General features: G+C 40.1%; 1 protein-coding gene across 9 annotated transcripts in view; it reads right to left on the bottom strand.

The window, feature by feature from the left end:
- The window catches only part of TUB (TUB bipartite transcription factor), a 254405-nt gene that overhangs the window by 20316 nt on the left and 215090 nt on the right, over positions 1 to 18999 (bottom strand). For 4 of the 9 annotated variants that reach the window (XM_048852324.2, XM_048852325.2, XM_048852330.2 and 1 more), the window contains 3 exons: positions 8429 to 8590; positions 3173 to 3244; positions 531 to 649 (listed from right to left, as the gene is read on the bottom strand). In XM_048852324.2, coding sequence (XP_048708281.1) covers positions 531 to 649; positions 3173 to 3244; positions 8429 to 8590 — 353 coding nt within the window. The remainder of the gene's footprint in view (positions 1 to 530; positions 650 to 3172; positions 3245 to 8428; positions 8591 to 18999) is intronic. The other 5 variants (XM_048852328.2, XM_048852329.2, XM_048852331.2 and 2 more) reach the window with 2 other exon arrangements.

Here is an 18999-nt window from a genome sequence, read left to right as displayed (position 1 = left end):
GACAATTGGGAGATCATGAAAGGGAAAAGTGGGTTATTTGGGAGATGGATTACAGTTGAAGTAGCAGGGTTAAGAATGCCTTTACTTGAGAGTTGAGAGCAATTTGGGTACCAGTGGCAGGAGCAGAGTGAGAGACTACAGATAGAGATAACAGTAAAGCCAAAACCTCTCTCCCCATCACCAACTATGATCAAAGATTTTATTTTAACAATTTGATATTTAGTTTACCTATTTTTTTTCTCTTCATTCAAGTTCAGGTAATATTAGCTATGTGTTTACTTCTGGGAATGTTTGGTTTGACTTTTCAATGAAATTTCAGGTCATTTCACCCATCTCTAGTTTTTAGTTTTCAGAAGATGCTCTCCTGTTCAACCTTTCCATTACTTACTTCTCTGAAGCCTGTGACGTACCACAGCAAACCTCCCTCAAGATGCTATATTAAAAAACGTCCCTGTTAAAAAACGCTGGCTTTCTGGCCTGGAAATGACAAAGTTCATATTAATCTACAGGCAACACTTCTGCCTTCTAACCTTGTTTGATTTCTTGCTGGTTGCAGAGCCAGGTCGGGTGTTACTGTTTAACTGGGAAGAACTTGAGCTGTCTTCATCATCCTCATCCTCTTCATCAAAATTCATGCTGCTTGAAATGCCTGAGGAGCAAGCAAACAAGTTTATTTGAAATGTGAAAACACTAAAGCTGCACAAAAAGAAAAGGAGTACTTGTGGCACCTTAGAGACTAACCAATTTATTTGAGCATGAGCTTTCGTGAGCTACAGCTCACTTCATCAGATGTATACCGTGGAAACTGCAGCAGACTTTATATACACACAGAGAATATGAAACAATACCTCCTCCCACCCCACTGTCCTGCTGGTAATAGCTTATCTAAAGTGATCAACAGGTGGGCCATTTCCAGCACAAATCCAGGTTTTCTCACCCTCCACCCCCCCACACAAATTCACTCTCCTGCTGGTTCTTTGCTTCTCTTTGCTTCTCTATACAAGCCATTTACAACGCACACTTTGCTTCTCTATACAAGCCATTTACAACGCACACTTTGCTTCTCTATAATCCATTACAATCTACATACCACACAGACTATGCTGACAGCTTGTGCCTCACGCTCTCAAAGAAACTGCGGAATCACCTGATCAAGATCCTCTACAGCAAACAGGGAAAGATTAAGAATGAGCTCTCAAAAATGGATACTCTCATAAAGAACCAACCTTCCACACAAACTTCCTCGTGGCTGGATTTTACTAAAACTAGACAAGCCATTTACAACGCACACTTTGCTTCTCTATAGAGAGTGGTCAGTTTAGATGAGCTATTACCAGCAGGAGAGTGAGTTTGTGTGTGTATGGGGGTGGGGGGGATGTGAGAAAACCTGGATCTATGCAGGAAATAGCCCGACTTGATTATGTAAAGAGCTGTCACTTTGGATGGGCTAGCACCAGCAGGAGAGTGAATTTGTGGGGGGGGGGTGGAGAGTGAGAAAACCTGGATTTGTGCTGGAAATGGCCCACCTGTTGATCACTTTAGATAAGCTATTACCAGCAGGACAGTGGGGTGGGAGGAGGTATTGTTTCATATTCTCTGTGTGTATATAAAGTCTGCTGCAGTTTCCACGGTATACATCTGATGAAGTGAGCTGTAGCTCACGAAAGCTCATGCTCAAATAAATTGGTTAGTCTCTAAGGTGCCACAAGTACTCCTTTTCTTTTTGCGAATACAGACTAACACGGCTGTTCCTCTAAAGCTGCACATGCATGCATACAGGATACAAACTATTAGTATTTCTCCTACTGTTGCACCTAGAAGCTCCAGGTGAGATTGGGGTCCCAGTGTGCTAGGTGCTGTACAAACACATAGCAAGAGAAAGCTCCTGCCTGGAAGAGTTTTACAATCTAAACAGACAAGACATACAAAGGGTGGGAGGAAAGGAAGTGTAATCATCCCTATTTTACAGAGATTGAGTGATTTACCCAAGAACACACAAGAAGTGTGTGGCAGAGCCAGGAACTAAATCCAGATCTCCTAGCTGAGTGCTTTAAATACAAGATCATAAAAGCCCCAATCCTGCAAGGCAGCCCTTTGCAGATGCATGGGGGCTTAAAAAACTGCAAGATGTACCTCACTATGGTAAGATTTCATATTTAGTTATTCCTAAAGCCCTACTTAATTTGTGAGATTGCAGAAATTGTGGATTAGGCTTCCACCACAATTTTGATTTTAATTAGCTTACTTTGAACAGTCCACAATTTTGCATACATTTTGAAGTTTGCAACACATACTTTTTTCACCATTAGTACAGTAGAGCCCCATTTATCCAAGCTGATAGCAGCTGGGGCTTGGGCTGTCAGCACCTGCGCAATGTGGGGCTCCCATTGTCAGCTTCACGCATTGATGAGTGTAATATAGTTGCACCAAAATGTCCAGTTATCAAAAAAAAAAAAATTAGCAGGCATAACATAACACTTGAGTGTTTGTATTGTTCTGGCAAATTTTTCTTAAACAAATCGGTCTTCTTTGGCTTTTCCAAATTACTGCAATTAATAAACGTCCATTATTACTTTTCTGTGATTTTTCTATATCTTGTCCACACTCTGCCACAATTATTTGACAATCATCCTGCAACTGAAGTAGGGCCTTTGGCTGTTCCTATCTGATCTCATGGGGGCAGATCTTAGTGTGAGGTAAAAAAATTATAAAATCAAACTGTTTTTACATACGTTTTTGTATGTAAAAATTAGACCAGAACAGAGGGAATCCTTAGATCACTGATCCATTTCACTTTAATACTTATGTGTCAGTCCTGCAAGTGCCCCAACCACACAAACTTTGAGGAGTCTAAGGAAATGGAACTTTGAAGACCAGGTTGGACTTGGCAGCAAAAGGTCTAGGTAGGTGGGGTCTAGGAAGTCTAGCAGGCCTGGTTTTCCTAGGGAGTTTTACATAAATGAAGCCACTTTTCACTTTTGGTCCAAATCTGAAATTACAGATTGATTACATAATATGTTCCAAAAATAATATTGTTTTCCATAATTTTGGTCAAGAATTTCCATGATCATTAATTCAAATATAGAAGGGTAAATAGGACAAGTACTAAACAAAGATCTTTGGAGCCAAATAAACAGTAGGGGCGGGGTTAACTTCTTCCTTCTGTACTTACCTGGAACATGATCCAGGGCCACAAGACTGGATTGGGAGGTGGAAGTGGACCAGGATGTATTTGCGTGGGGATCTGGGAAAGGAAAAAATCCATGGGCTTGGTTTTGCAAACCCTTAATCACATGAACAATCCTTAATGAGAGGACCCCACACATGACCAAGGGCTTGCTGGGTACAGCCACATTTCTGCTGCCATAACTCTCAGATATTCTCCTTTATAAAAGCCAACCCTTGTTGAAGATTGAAATTTACCTTACGCCCATTGAAACCTGGTGTCACCTCCCTTTCAGTATTTTGAATTAAATGAGAATGACCTGAATTTAGAACTGAGGTTACAGAATGTATTATTCATGCTAAATGGTTGCACTGTTAATCTTCCAGCACATTGTAGGTGAGTTCTTCATTGACAGTCTTTGGTCTACTTTTTGATCTTTGACATACCAATATAATTCAGGGGTACACACAGATTATACAGGAAAATTTATTCAATAACATAAAAAAATATTTATTTTGCAGCAAGCAAAGACTGAACCAAATAGTGCACAGACTCATATACTAGCTGAAATGCTTGTGGCAATATTCTTAGGTTTGAATATTGACACTGATCGAAATTGTGTTCTGTAGCTTTTATTTATTTTTTTCTTTATTTTATTGCTATTTCCAATCCCTTCAAATGCTCATCCTCCCACAAATACATAGGGGTCAAGTACATGCATATACATTGTTAAGTATCCCTTAGAGATTCAACAGGCATGGTCCCATCATCCACTGCTTTAGGTCTCCCTATTATGGAAATAAACAATACAAAAATGGCGTCAAGAGAGTCTCCAACAACATCCTGTGTATAAGGGAAGTCAGAGCTCTTAGACTAACTAGTCATTTTGGCCATACCTGTTAGAGTTCGAAGACTTGTACTCACCCACCATCATCACACATGAATAGGAACTACCTGAAGAGAATGTGATTATGTGCCCCTCTCTTCATTCTTTGACTCCCATTGAGAGCCTTAAAAGCTATTTAACAAGAGCCAATTTTTCAAACTGGGGCCATGGAATTACAGACACTTTTCTACAACTGGATATTAAGAACATTAGACGATTTGGAGGGCATACCATTGAATGATCTGAAGTTAAGCTCCTAAGCTTATGTGGATGACAACAGGCAGACACATTTGAATGAATAATAACATCCTTTGCTACCTTGGAAAATTGGTGTAGTCAACTTGGAGTTATAATAAATGCCAAAAGATGAAGTGGGTGAATCTTGGAAAGGGACAAAAGAGAATGTGCTGAAATGCAGACTCAGCAAAGTCATAGAACAAGTAGAATCTTATGTGTACCTAAGAAGCTTGATCAGTGCCAATTGCGCCATCAAGGGTGAAGATAAAAGGAGATGTGCCTTAGCCACAAGTGCTGCACAGAAACTGATGGAATTATGGACTGTTAAAAACATTACAACCGGTATCAAAGGGAAAATTTATCAAATCAGTGTACTACCAGTATTATTCTGTGGCCTGGAAGCAGTTGCATTAAATGAAACAGAGATCAGAAGGCTGGTGGCAGCAAAGATGAAAGACAGCAGGTATAAAGTGAAATGATTTAAAGACGATTGAAGAGGTTAGGAAGAGAGTAAGATGTCAAATCAGGGTACAGGATTGGCTACAACTGAAAAGATTACAATGATGGGGATGCTGCAGGTGACAAACAAATGATAGGATGCTAATGAAAATAATGCAAACACAACCAATTAGACAGAAGGACATACTCAGGGACATGATCAGGCTGGGTTTAGTGAAGGAATAAGTGAAGAACAGGATGAAAGACAATGCTGTACTGTGTTCTCAGTGTCTGCAAAGATGCTCTGGGATAGGGGGGAAAAAGAATTTTTCAGATACTGGCATGCAAATTATATCCAGCATTTGTGAGGGCAACCTCAGCATTCCATGTCCCAAATGGGCACTGGTGCATAAAAAAGCAGGGAGTTGAGCACACTAATATGCAGTAGCTTTAACAGTTACTTTATTTAGGTATGCATTTACACCCATCGTGCATGAGTCAGATTTTGCTGGTGTAATCACCAGCAAATGTTTGCCAATGTTTAACAAACTGGTTCTAAGCATCTTTTGGAAACACCCTAAGAATGCTTTAAAGAAGCTCCTGTTTCAGCTTTGTTCCCAGAAAGCAATTTTGTTTGCTGCTTGAAGTATTACACAGATCTATTCCTTCTCTAAATCTCAAAGCAACAGCAATTTTACCTCCTGCTGGCAATGAAAAATTACAACTATCTAGACTGCTACGGTCACAATGACATTAATGAAACTGATAAATGTGTAACTAAATGTTAGATTTTCATCTGATTTTTGCTAAAACCTGAGGAAGTGTGTGTCTGTCCTTGTGATTCATTCACTGACAAGGAAGGCTCAATGTTAAAAATACTGAAATCAAAAGGCCGGAATATTTCCCGCAGGAAGAGAATTATTCTAGTTGTGGCAATTTCCAGCAGATGGGGAAATCAAAAAAAACATTTGGCATTTCCTTGCAAGGAGAATATTGCTTGTGCACTAATGTATTCTATAACCTATCTTCTCCTAACTGAAACAGACATGTTGGACGCTCCCTGTGGAGACAGGCATCTGTTAATATTGGACACTCACCACAAAGTTCCTGTCAAACAGCAGAATGGATTCAAATCAGGACTAAGCAATTCTAATGACAATCAGCATGACCTTTCCTACCATCAGCATTGCCTTTACGTGGCTTTCCCCTTCCTCACCCATAAACAAATTGAAGGTGGCTTATGGGCAGCTACTCTCAAGGTTCCCTTAGATTCATGGTGACATGGCAGTGAGATGGTCCAGGGACCAGGGAAGAAGCATTGGGCCTGCACCTGAAAGCCTCAGCTCCTAAACAAATGTCCCCATGGTTCTTGGGACACCCAAGGGTGAGAAAAGCTAGCTGACAAGCCCCCTTCTCACTCCATGGGATGGCAAACCCCATCATCCAACAGGAATATCCCATGGAACCTCTACTAGTTAAAACCAGCTTATTGGTGCTTTGTACCCACAAAGGGCATGGCGTGCTCCACTAACCTTAACAAGAGTCATGAAGCTAAATACCAGTGCTTTCATTTAAAACGTCCCCCACATAAACAGTTAGACTACGTGTACTGTACAAACCACTGGTGGCAGTGTGTAGGGTTTGTGTACTTACAAACAGCCTGCCAGAGGGGAGAGAGATGGGAAAGTCTCCAGCTGCAGGGAGAGGACAGCCTTTTCCTGCTGCCAGTCTTTCCCAGCAACGGGGAAAGATTCCACAGTGGGGAGATGCTGAACTCTTTCCCTGCTGCTTCCCTTCTGCCAGAGCCTTCCCCCATTGGGGGAAACTTCCTGAGGAGGAGAAAGGCTCCAGCAACACAGGACACTACACTGCTAAAAATAGATGGAGAGACATGACTTGGGTGAGTAGAAAACATGTAGGGTATGTACTTGCCTATATGCCCACACCCTACTGGCATGCCTTTAAGCTACTCACCTAAGCCAGGCCTCATCAGCCACACTGCTATTTATACCCATGCTAGGGGGCGCTATTTGGGTATGTACGCTGCATGGCTCCATAAGAAGTGTGCAGGGTAGACATACCTTTACTGTCCATCAAGTATGCTTGTTTTAACAGTTTTTAATATAAAAAAAGAGACCACCCCAAAATAATAAACCCCAGTGGTTTGATCTAACTTAAAAATCGGTTTATAATTAGAGCTGGTCAGAAATTTCCTAAGACAACATTTTCCCTCAGGAAATGTTGATTTATCAAAAGCAAAAAGTTTTGCAGAAAAATTGCTATTTTGACAAAATCTCCTTTCAAGGAAAATATGAAAAAATTTAAACATTCTATTCTGACATTTTCAGAATGAACCATTTCTAGTTTTCATTTCAAAATTATTTTTATTTGAAATTTATTTTATTTTATATTATAAATGTAAACAAAATGTCAAAATCTGAAAAAAGTTTTGATTTTTTTCAAAATGAAATATTTTGTTTGGAATTTGGTTTCATAGCAAATTTCAAAGTTTTTTGTTTTCCTTCCATTTTGGAACAGATTTTTTTTTCTAACTCGCAGAACTTTCCAGGAAACAGAAAATGTTGTTCTCACCCAGCTGTATTTATAATTTCTAAATCAAACAACTTTTGTGAGCAAGGTGACTGGCTTATAAACATTTTGAGCCATGCATTTAAGGGGCAACCAATACGCAGGGAACTTGTTATTCAAATCAGTCTCTCTCATATCCAAATACCCAGGAAACTTCACACGTGGAGGAAATGTGTTCATTTCAGGCTGAGTCGCTCACATCCACAGTGTGAAGCATTTGAGATAATGAATCTCAGTGAGAGCTGCTCTACAAAATGAAGCTGACATTTAGAACAGTCTATTCTATACAAGTCAAGTTCTCACTTAAATTTTGCTCTTTGTGGACTATGTGTATATTTTTGAAGCACCAGTTTCTTTCTGTAGAGCAGCTTTGGTCAAAGCCATCTTAACTTCAAAGGTTGCATGCTGAAGAAGCAGAGCCATTAAGGCTTCAGAAAAGCATTGTGAAGATTTTAGGATTTATTTCCTCCTAAGCTGCTGTCTGATGGGAGATAACTCTGGTGCAGAAAGGGAGAGACAGATACACACAATCAATCCATCCATCCATCCCCAGTCAGGGCTGTCCTTGAAAAAAACCCAGAACATTTGAGAAATATGCTGCCAAGAAGTGCCGCAGAATACAGTTCTGTCATTTTCACCTTTAGGAGGATGAACGTAAGATGTGAATTTGTGAATTGATACTACAACCACACTTAATGTTCTGCCTTCTAATTAAAATGTGGCCATTACAAACCCTTTTTTTTAAAGCTTAAGTACGTGATTTCTATCATCCTGCAATTCAGATTGTAAAATTTATGGATGAGGGCTTTAACACCTGCCACCTTGACAGCAACATTGCACTGAAGTATGGGAAAGCCATGTCCCAGAGTACACATAGGTCTCTTGCTGCTTGGGCCAATGCGGAACTCCATTATAATTATGGAGGTAAAACAACAGAGCAATAAGGGAAGGATGATGATGATTCACTGAAGGAAGGACCTCAAGTGAAATGGTGAAAAAAACATGTCTATGCCTTAGTTTAGGACCAGGCTACCATTGGGAGTAGAAGGAGTTGCCAGCCTAAAAACAGAGCAAACAACAAGGAGCATAAGTAGGTAGCTTTGGCTACTTACCCTTTTTCTGCATTGTTACTCTAAGGTCCTGCCTGCTTTGTTGGCTACTAGCCATTGTCTCTCCATCATCTTCATTGTGGCTAGACTGCCCAACTGTAAGAATCTGAATTTGGCTTCCTACCTCCTGAATGTCATCTTGAAATGCAGCAGGGCCATCAATTCCTGTCAGACAACAGCAAAAGTCTAGTCAAAGAATGACTGAAAAGCTAACCAATATCAACTCAGAAATACTTAGATGACATCCTAAGAAAAAAAGCTCAGCAGTCTGTCTGCAATTACATTTTCATGACTAAAATAGTCTTCAAGCCAAACTCATTTGAACTCCCAAGCCTTTTGATTTGTTCCCAGAGACCAGACTAGCTCTGTGACCTGGAAGAGAGTGTTCTGAGTATTGGTATGCATGGGAGTTCATCGAGCAAAAACACTCGGCTTCAGACTGTCCATAGCTGACATTGCCTCAACAAATACTCTTTTTGAAGCTGGTGTAGAGTTTATTGGGGCCCTCCGTGTAAAAGCTAAAAGGTTTTCTGAACTGTTGAAACAAATGGAAAGTATATGTCTCTCTGTGTGAGAGCACTGCAAGAGAGAATGGTTTGGTGATTTCTCCACTTCTAGCTTTCAGACCTTTGATTATAGCATATACATTTCCATGAGATCTAAGCACCTAATTTTCAAGTGTATTCTGGGGATAGAACATAGACATTGCTGAGATTTTTAGCACATAATGCTAAATATGAGTGACAAGTTGAATTTCACATACTAAAACAATTTCAAGCATGTGTGTTAAAAAACTTCCAACAGACATGTTTCAAAAAATGTTCACACTTGTGGATTTTTTCACTTAAACTATTGTGAGCCTTGCTTCTTCAAGGCTGGACTTCACCAAACTGTTCGTGTCAGCAGGGACCCAAATGGGTACTATACTGAATCACTCCTCTGAAGAGAGACCCTGTCTATTTAAGGTATTGGGTGCCATATTTAGGCTCCTAAATCAGTCAGTAGGTGCCTAAAATGGTTATTTAGCCACATAAAGATTTTGTTGCTCGACTTTGTGTGTTGATGTGTATAAACAGAGCAGTATTATAATATTTAAAACCCTATTGCATTATTATTATTATATTATTAAAAAATCTAACCGGTTTCAAGACTAACCTTGGTTAGTTTATGGAGGGGATGGCATGATAAGATTGCCTACAATGGCATGTAGGAAACAGCCAGAGATGGGCCACTAGATGGGGAGGGCTCTGAGTTACTACAGTAAATTCTTTCCCAGGCATCTGGCTAATGGGTCTTGCCCACATGCTCAGGGTCTAACTGATCCCCATATTTGGGGTCAGGAAGGAATTTTCCCCCAGGGTCAGATTGGCAGAGACCCTGGGGGTTTAATCAGCTTCCTCTGCAGCGTAGAGTACGGGGCATTTGCTGGTTTGAACTAGAGTAAATGATGGATTCTCTGTAACTTGAAGACTTTAAATCATAATCTGAGGACCTCAGTAACTCAGCCAGAGGTTATGGGTCTAGTACAGGAAAGGGTGGATGAGGTTCTGTGGTCTGCCACGTGCAGGTGGTCAGACAGGAAGACCATGATAGTCCCTTCTGGCCTTAAGTTTATGCATTTACTGTTTGTATTACAGCAGCACCTAGAGACCCCAACTGAGATCATTATGCTAGGCACTGTACATACATATAATAAGAAAGTCCATTCCCAAAAGAGATTACAGTCAAAATGGAAAAATGGTAGGAGGGGAAACAGAAACAGAGAGGTGAAATAACTCGCCCAAGCTCAAGTTTGGAAATAGAACTTAAGTCAGCAGATGCTTAGTCCAGTACTTCCTGTTCATTAGACCATGCTGTATCCTCTAACTCTTGGAGGTATTGTCATGGTCAAGCAATGTCTAAATGTGGCCAAAACCTGAAAAAATCCCAGTTGAATAAAATACGGAGAGGAAAAGAACAATACGTTCCCTGGCTCAGAAGAGTGTGTTCAGAGTGGGACTATTTACCTGGCTTTCTCCCCTCAACTATAAATAAATCACTGATTAGGCCTAGTTCTCATCTATAGAAAGCCAATTTCATTTTTGCCAGGATAGCAAGTTATCAACATTAGATTGTAAACTAGATTGTAACTCCTAGCTAAGATTTAGTGCCGTTGTGTACCACAATGTCAGTCACATAAAAATGTACTTTTCATGAATAAAAGCTGTAATAATATCATTTATAGATATAGTAAAAGCTTATATAAGCTATATAAGCTTGCTGCTCCACAAGGTTCTTTAATAAGCAACAGAGAGGAGAACTGGTAACCATTACTAATGGCTGGTGTTTGTGGGATGAACGTTGGCTCTTAATAACTTTGGCTGAAAAAAACTGGTCAAGCATGGTCAAATGGAGCTGAGTGAGTGCTACTAATTTTTCCTCTTCAACTGTTCTTTTGTCTTGGCTGGCAAACACATTTTAAGAACTATAATTTCAGTTTACGTCCATAACTTTGCATCGGTTGCTTGCACCTACATTATGTAATAATATTAATAACTAGTTTCAGAGTAACAGCCGTGTTAGTCTGTATTTGCAAAAAGAAAAGGAGTACTTGTGGCACCTTAGAGACTAACCAATTTGAGTGAGCTGTAGCTCACTAAAGCTTATGCTCAAATAAATTGGTTAGTCTCTAAGGTGCCACAAGTACTCCTTTTCTTTTTATTAATAACTAGTGAGTCATGAGCTTTTCATTGACACCTTGTATGATACTTCTCAGATATATTTCATTACATTAAAGAATTGGAGTACATGTGAATTGGTTAAGCCAGCTGCAATTCATTACCAGATATCTGGGTACCTGTGGCCCTTGCGTGGTTCTTAATGTCACAACAGGATATCGGAATAGATTGACCACTGGTCTAATCCACTATGGCAATTCCTATGACCCTACACATATACACATGGACACTGACCAACATTTTAAAAAATTGGTGCCTAAAGTTAGGCTTCTAAACCAGACACCTGACTTTCAAAAAAGTGCTGAGTACCCACCAGTTCCATTTAAATTAATGGGGCAGTGGGATGCTCATCACTTTTGCGTATCTAGCCATTTATTTACCCACCTATATTTGTACTTAATTTTAGACATCCAATTTTTAAAAATATTGGTCACTTTCCTCCCAAACAGACTTTGATCTGTGGCAAATTAAATGCCTCCAATGACGTTATATAGTCCAATCTAATCATGCTGGTTTCTGTTCCCATCCCATGCTGTCAGGTCCATCACATATTAGGTATTGGGACAAACGTTGCACTGGCTAGTCATGCATTAAGAGAAGGAAAATCAATTTCAGCATTCAGAGGAATGTGTTACTAGCAGAGAGTGTTATTACACATAAAACCTGTCCCAGGAGCTGACTCCATACCATACTGGGGATGGAAGATGTAACCAGAAAAAAAGAAAAGATAAATATGAAACAACATCCTCAAGAATGTTAATAACGGGGAATACTGTACAAAAATAGTTGAAGATGCCTGATGTTGAAAGGCTAAGGCAGCAAAGGAAGCGTTTAGGAAGAGCTCACCTTCACATTAGGATTATCCCTATTTAAGTGAGAATGAGAGAGTGTGTATGTGTAATACACACACACTCACACACAATGTAAATAGGTAGCTTTACCGTCACCCATCTGATTTCTTGAAGCATTTCAAAAGCCATACAGCCCTGATTCATCTTTCATTACAGTTTTAGAATGGATCCCTCCCTCTACATTCCTCACTTTCTCGGCTTTGTGGGCTCCTGCTCCTTCTACCCACATACCAAAAAAGTGGCCTATTGTGCGGGGGATGGGGGGGCAAATCATATTTATAGTTAACAGTCTCCTGTAACTTCAGTGGTTGGAGAACATGGATTTAAGGTGGCAAAGGCAGACAGTGGGCTGTGAAAAAGAAGAAAGTAAAGTCTTCAGAGCCAGAGGTCAGAATTTTCCACTGTGTCTCCTAAGCACAGAATGCAGCATCCTTGATGCAGAAGTCTCTGCGTTCCTGTTAAAATGATGCTGAAACCAGGATTCTTCATATTATTCATCAAGAGAGGGTGAACCAGGGCAGAAAATAATATGATCTGATCTAAATACTTTGAGAGAGCGAGCAAGAGAGCGCACGCTTTGGTCAAAATTGACATATTCAGGTCTTTGCACTTCTTGGTTTCATCTGAGACCAGAAGCTGAAGCCCAGAAAGGATGTTCTTCTGAGATTTCCAGCCTATGAGAAATTGTCATTACATATATTTTAGTAGCACATGCAACGTTCTAGGCACTGTTCAAACACACAAGAAACAGTTACTTCTCTGAAGAGCTCATAATCTATAAAGTCTATTATTATTATTTTAGAATGCCATTCACCACAGCATTTTTATAGACTGGTTGCCACACTTTTATTTTATTTTATTTTTTGACAGAAGCTGAGACTTCTAAACAGAACATGACTACAACCAGAGACTGAAACAATTACAGCTTTGCTCCTGCAGTGGAAGGAAACAAACTATTACAATAGGAAACAGAAGAACTGTTACTGTAACCACTGGAAAGGGAGCTATAAGAAGAAATTTTGCTAAATGTTCATGATGCACAGGAGGCAAATTAGTTTTCCCAGTCTAAGCTTTCATGGACTTTGTGATGTTGCACTAGACTTGTCTAACTTTACTTACAAAAGGTCTGATCAACATATTTTTCTTAATTTTTAAATCTCTTCAGCCTCCCTTGATTTAGTAATGATAATGCATTTTTGGAAACTTGAAATTGAGATCTGTTTCTACAGTTGCAATCCTGAAGCTCGTGGAAGCTGTCATTGGGAAAGAACAGTAGGGTGGCTGTATTTATTCCACATACATATTCCATGAGCTGACTGGTTTGTTATGGGAGAGTTTCCAACAATTTGGCTATAATTAAAATGAATATTAAATAATGTGTTAAATAATTATTATAATAAAAGCATTTGTTTGGGGAATACACAGAAAAAATTCAGTGAGCTTTGAGATCAGATGTGAGAAAACAAATGTACAGAAGGTCAAATTTGGGATCTACCAATTTTGACAGAACTTAGATATTATCCAGATGGTCTCTCTAGAAATACTTCTGATAGTTTTCATCACTGCAAATTGAAATCATGTTATGGAAGAATGGTAATTTAAAGACTTACAGGTTAAAACGATCACTTTAAAACTTTAATTGTTCAAGAGATAATCAGGAAAAAGTATTTTAGAAAGAAAGAAAAAAGAATACATATTAAATGCACAACCACATGATGTTTATGTACAGTGGTTTCAGAAGAGCCAGTAAATAAAACCTAAGCACTAGACATAATATGGAGACAGATATTATCCTGTGTATTTATCTAACAATAGTAAACAGGAAAACTGTCTCTTATATTATTCTCCATTAAACCTGAATAAATTAGTCACAGGTTCTAAATGTGATAGTAGCAACCAGACATTTTAAAAGGTATTAAAGTACTACAGTCTGAAAATGACTGGAGGCAGAAACACATTATGGGCATAAGCACAGTGAGTCAGTTCTCCAAAACATTAGCTATGTATGATATGAATCCCTAATAACTGGATCTAACCAGAAGAAAATCAAATCATATATTTATTCACAATGTGCAAACCAGACTCAAATATTTTGCTGTGAAAAGATTTCAAGCAAACGTCCCCTTTTCTTGTTTCTTTTACATGATCATGCATGTAGATCTAAAAATGCTACAGTACTATGGGAAAGAATGATGACCAAATTATTTTACTATAAGAGAAGTTTTATTGTATTCAATTAGCATGAAACCCCCCAAGCTCCCCAAACACTTTATTTTAGCTAATTTATTTTTAAAATCAATTTAAAAGAATTGTTTTTATTTACTAAAGTAATTCTTTCTTCATAGGACATTCATGAATTTACTTAGGAAACAAGTCTAAAAGGCACTTCTGATGGACCTAACAAAGCTAATTGATCAGGTAGCACAATGGCTGGTGAAATTCAGTGCAGACAAGGTCAAGCTGATGCACTTGGGGGAGAAATAAAATATGATTATCCCTACTTTACGGATGGGGTGCTGAGGCACAGACAAGCACTTAAGCATGTGCTTGAAGTTCAGCATGTTGAGTTGTTCCATTAAATGCAACAGGATTACTCACATACTGAACTTTAAGCACATGCTTAAGCACTTTGCTGAATCAGCTCCGGGGACTTGTCCAAGGTCAGACAGGACATCTGTGGCAGAGCAAAGAACTGAACTTTAAATTCACCAAGTTTCAGTCTAGTGCATATAACCACAAGACCATCCTTCCTCTATAAAGTTGCTGACAGCAATGGAGTTGAACTGGTGTTTAGTAATGGTGGCAATTTCTTTAGACGAGGCTTCAGAGATGAGATACCAGGTTAAATGAGCCAATAGTCTGATGGGGTATTCTCACGGATATCTGTTACATTCAAGACATTGCTGTGTACTGTGGGGACACATTTGCAAATTACTATTCTGAAACATTGCAAAGCCGCTCCCTGTTTGACTTGAGGGTGGCAGTAGAATACTTCAGAGGAATGCTGGCCTGCTTTGAAATCAAAGACTGAGAGATTCTGAGTTTATCAACAAAGTGAATCCTCAGAAAGGCTGTTTTTATTAAGCTCCCATCAGAACAAAAAGAATTTTCAACCTTTAAAGGATTTGCACCTATCAGTACATAATTCAGTATTATTTTTAAAAGTACTGTCTCAGCCATTGTTCAATAAGTTACAGTAATACAGGTATGGCTCAAGGTCTTTCTTTTGAAAATACCCTTTAATATGGCTCATTTGCAAGTTCTTAAAAAAAAAAATCACTGTGGGTTGAAACTTTGCTTTTGAAGAATTCTGCCAAGAAGTGAAACATTTTTAAAATAAAAAAAGTGTAAAACAAAACCTCTATTGGTCCATTTTGAGGACCAGCACAATTCTTAACATACATTCTAGTTGCCAGAATTTTGAGAGCCATTTGTTCAACAAGAGAGCATTTTCCTAGGTGTTTTTTGGAACTAAGACATTTGATTTAGAAAAAAAAACAAAACACTACACTTAAGTTTGGGAAGGTTCCATTCTATTGTTTACAATATTTGTTAACCATTCTTCTAAGTAGGTCTTGCCACGACGAAGACGACTCCAGGAATGACTACTCTTCCGTTGTCTATATGCTAAGGCAGAGGTGGGCAAACTACAGCTCATGGGCCACATCCAGCCCATGGGACCCTCCTGCCCAGCCCCTGAGCTCAGGCCCGGGAGGTTATTCCCCCTCCCGCACAGTCTCAGTGCGCTGCACCATGCCGCCTGCACAATGCTCTGGGCGGCTGAGCAGCGCAGTTGCAGAGCGGCAGCCTGACCCCATGCTCTGGGCGGCGTGGCTCTAGCACTGCCAGCCGCCGGTGCTCCAGGCAGCCTGGTAAGGGGGCAGAGGGGTTGGATAGCGGCAGGGGAGTTCAGGGGCGCGGGGGGAGGGATAGCTCAGTGGTTTGAGCATTGGGTTGCTAAACCCAGGGTTGTGAGTTCAATCCTTGAGGGGGCCATTTAGGGATCTGGGGCAAAAATTGGGGATTGGTCCTGCTTTGAGCAGGGGGTTGGACTAGATGACCTCCAGAGGTCCCTTCCAACCCGGATATTCTATGATAGGGGTTGGGACAATCAGAGGGCGGGGAACAGGGGGGTTGGATGGGGCAGGAGTCCCGGGGCGGGTAGTCAGGAATGAGAGGGTGGGGGGTTGGATGAGGGGACAGTCAGGAGTGGTCAGGGGACAGGGAGTGGCAGATGGGGCAGGAGTCCCGAGGGAGCCATCGGGGGCGAGAAGCAGGGGGGTCGGATAGGGGGTGGGGGCCAGATCACGCCTGGCTGTTTGCGGAGGCACTCCCCTAACCAGCCCTTCATACAATTTTGGAAACCCGATGTGGCCCTCAGGCCAAAATGTTTGCCTGCCCCTGTGCTAAGGAGTGCCTGGCTTGGCACCAGAGACCATAATGATTTCCTTACAGTCAAGTTCAGGCCAAAGGACAGCCTGGAGAGTGTTCTCATGCCCAGAGATAACAGGATTTTCCCAGCTGAAACCCATTTGTTCTTCCTGCTGTGTGCTGTCCCATTGCTTTTATGCCCAGTGGAGCCATGCTTAAACAGGTCTAAATGAGCTAAGCTCCTCCCATTAAATGAGGAAATATGGAGTAATGGAGCCTCTTCCATTACAAGTGGCAATGCCTTCCTATCTGGCCAGCTTTAACGCAGCTCCCTATATTACACAGAGATAGGACAGAAGGGGCTATTCATAGCAAACAAATGGAAGAAACAAGGATGAAATAAACCATGGGGGAAAAACCCCCCAGAATAGCCATCCTGACAAAGAGAACATGGTGTGGCAGACACACAGACAGACAGGACGACATCCAGAAAAACTGATCTGACTAAATTAAATAAACTGAACATAAAAGATAAAAAGAAAAAATGTATGAGAGAGATGGAAGGATGTTCTTTATTTGGGCAATGAAATACCTTCGAGATTGCAGATTTAGGTTTCAAAATCCCTATAAAGTGAACAGTGTTTCCCATGGCACTTAGTGCACCAATGCTGCAACCCCTAAATTATTTATATGCCATGTATGTGAGATTTACTTACTCCTGAATATCCTTACTATATTTTTGCTTTAGAGTTAAATCATAGGTTTGAGTATTTTTTAAAAAGTTATTTATCTGTCTCCTGTTTGTTTGCATTTAGTCCACTGGACAGAGGAAAAACATTTTTACCAAACAGTTATTAATCTCTACTCTTGGTAATCTTTAGTGGAAAACAGACACACTGATGTGTGTATAATACTTCCAGAAATTTCAGATAAAAAAAAATGTGTGTGTTTGATGTATAAGTGTTCCATATGCTATGGGTCTGCTTTAGTCCTGTGGTTAATAACTGTGTTTACAAGTGTGATAATACTGTACAATATGCATTTTTCATAACTTTCTACTTGTTGATTTCAATTATTTTTCTAATTTATTTGTGCCTCTCCAGGCAACACTGCAAATCAGATACATATAGCAAGACAAATTCTTCCCAATTTGCACCCCATTGTCATAATTGCATGGGGCGATAAGTCAAGACAGAATTTGTCCTACTGTGTTTAATTGGAAACATACTTTATGGTTAGTTTTAAAGTGACCGTAACTTGGCCTCTTTTCTCGCCTCCTCATCTCTCTGCTGCCGCCCAAATCAGTTTGCACCCAACAATTAATTGCAGGTCCAAATGTTTGTATTCAGATGCCTAACTACCAGATTCGTCATTTTAATCAAGTAGCTTAGATACTATTAAGTGCTAGTGTTTGTGCTTACAATTAATTGCACTTGCAGTTCTGCTCCCTAAGTGGAGGCTTGTTTAAAAAAAACAGGCTCAATACCTATTAACTATCATAGTGAGGTATGAAAAACCCTAACAGTTACTGTTCTTGGCGAAGCTGCTAAGCATTGTACTACATAGAGCAAAACCACAGAATATATTAACCCAGATCTCTGGAGCAACCAGCTGCTCTACATAACCAATTAGTCTCAGCCTATGGCTGCTTCTCCTGCTGTCTCTCAGTGCAGCCTCATTAAGCCTAATATTTCCCTCATACTCATCTTTATCACTTTGTTCTGATAGCAGTTTCATCATTCTTGGAGCCACACAGAAAAGCATTACACATCTAAGACCCAGAGTACAATCATTACAACAGAGATTCAAATGCTGCTCATATATAATTCAAATGTATTGGGTTTGAATTAGCTGATTATTCATAAAATCTGGTCTCTTTAGCACAACGGGATGAGCCACGCTCAGAAATGTAATCTGCACGACTGTTAAACATCAGAGAAATCTTTAAAACATGTCATTTTAGAATACAATGTGAATTCACACCTTTTCCAGCGTACATCCTGCTGCTTAAAGGGACATAGTGAGGATACAAATCCTGGGGTAAATTAATTCACATTAAATGAACAAGATAGGTGATGGTACCTGATTGTAAAAGAAATTTTAAAGATTTAATTAACCTCCACCTTTTATGGTCGTTTGGTGAAATCACTTCTCCTTGCACAAAGCAAGAGTAAGAAGGCTTCACACAGGAAAATCACTGCAGGGATAAAATCCATTATTCACCTCCCTCTTCTGCAGGCAGGGCTTCTCTGAAACCAGAGTGTCTACATCCCTTACTTAGCTGTTCCTGGCCACTAGGATCCATGCAGTTGAAGATCCAGTGGTTCCTTATAGAAGCCCGACTCTAGCTTGCCTTCAAGATTGGCCTAGTCAGCGCCAGCATGGAGACTCCTTCTCCAAGGCATCCAGGAGGTACAGAGGTCCCCCAGTACAATTGCTCTGCCTGTGCCCCATCTGTTCTTTCATGTGCACACTGCATGCATACAACCACATTCAGGGGGGCTTTAGTAGCGTGGAGGGGATTTCATGCAACTATGTGAATTTCACCTTGTTTATTATGGGCCTGATCCTGCAAGAAGATGAACAACTCTGGGAACAGCTGTGTTCTTCCAGCTCCCACAGACTTCAATAGAAT

Source organism: Caretta caretta, chromosome 6, assembly GCF_965140235.1.
Source record: "Caretta caretta isolate rCarCar2 chromosome 6, rCarCar1.hap1, whole genome shotgun sequence".
NCBI lineage: Eukaryota > Metazoa > Chordata > Testudines > Cheloniidae > Caretta > Caretta caretta.
The sequence above is the reverse complement of the archived record's forward strand: the minus strand, read 5'-3'. Positions and strand labels throughout refer to the sequence as shown.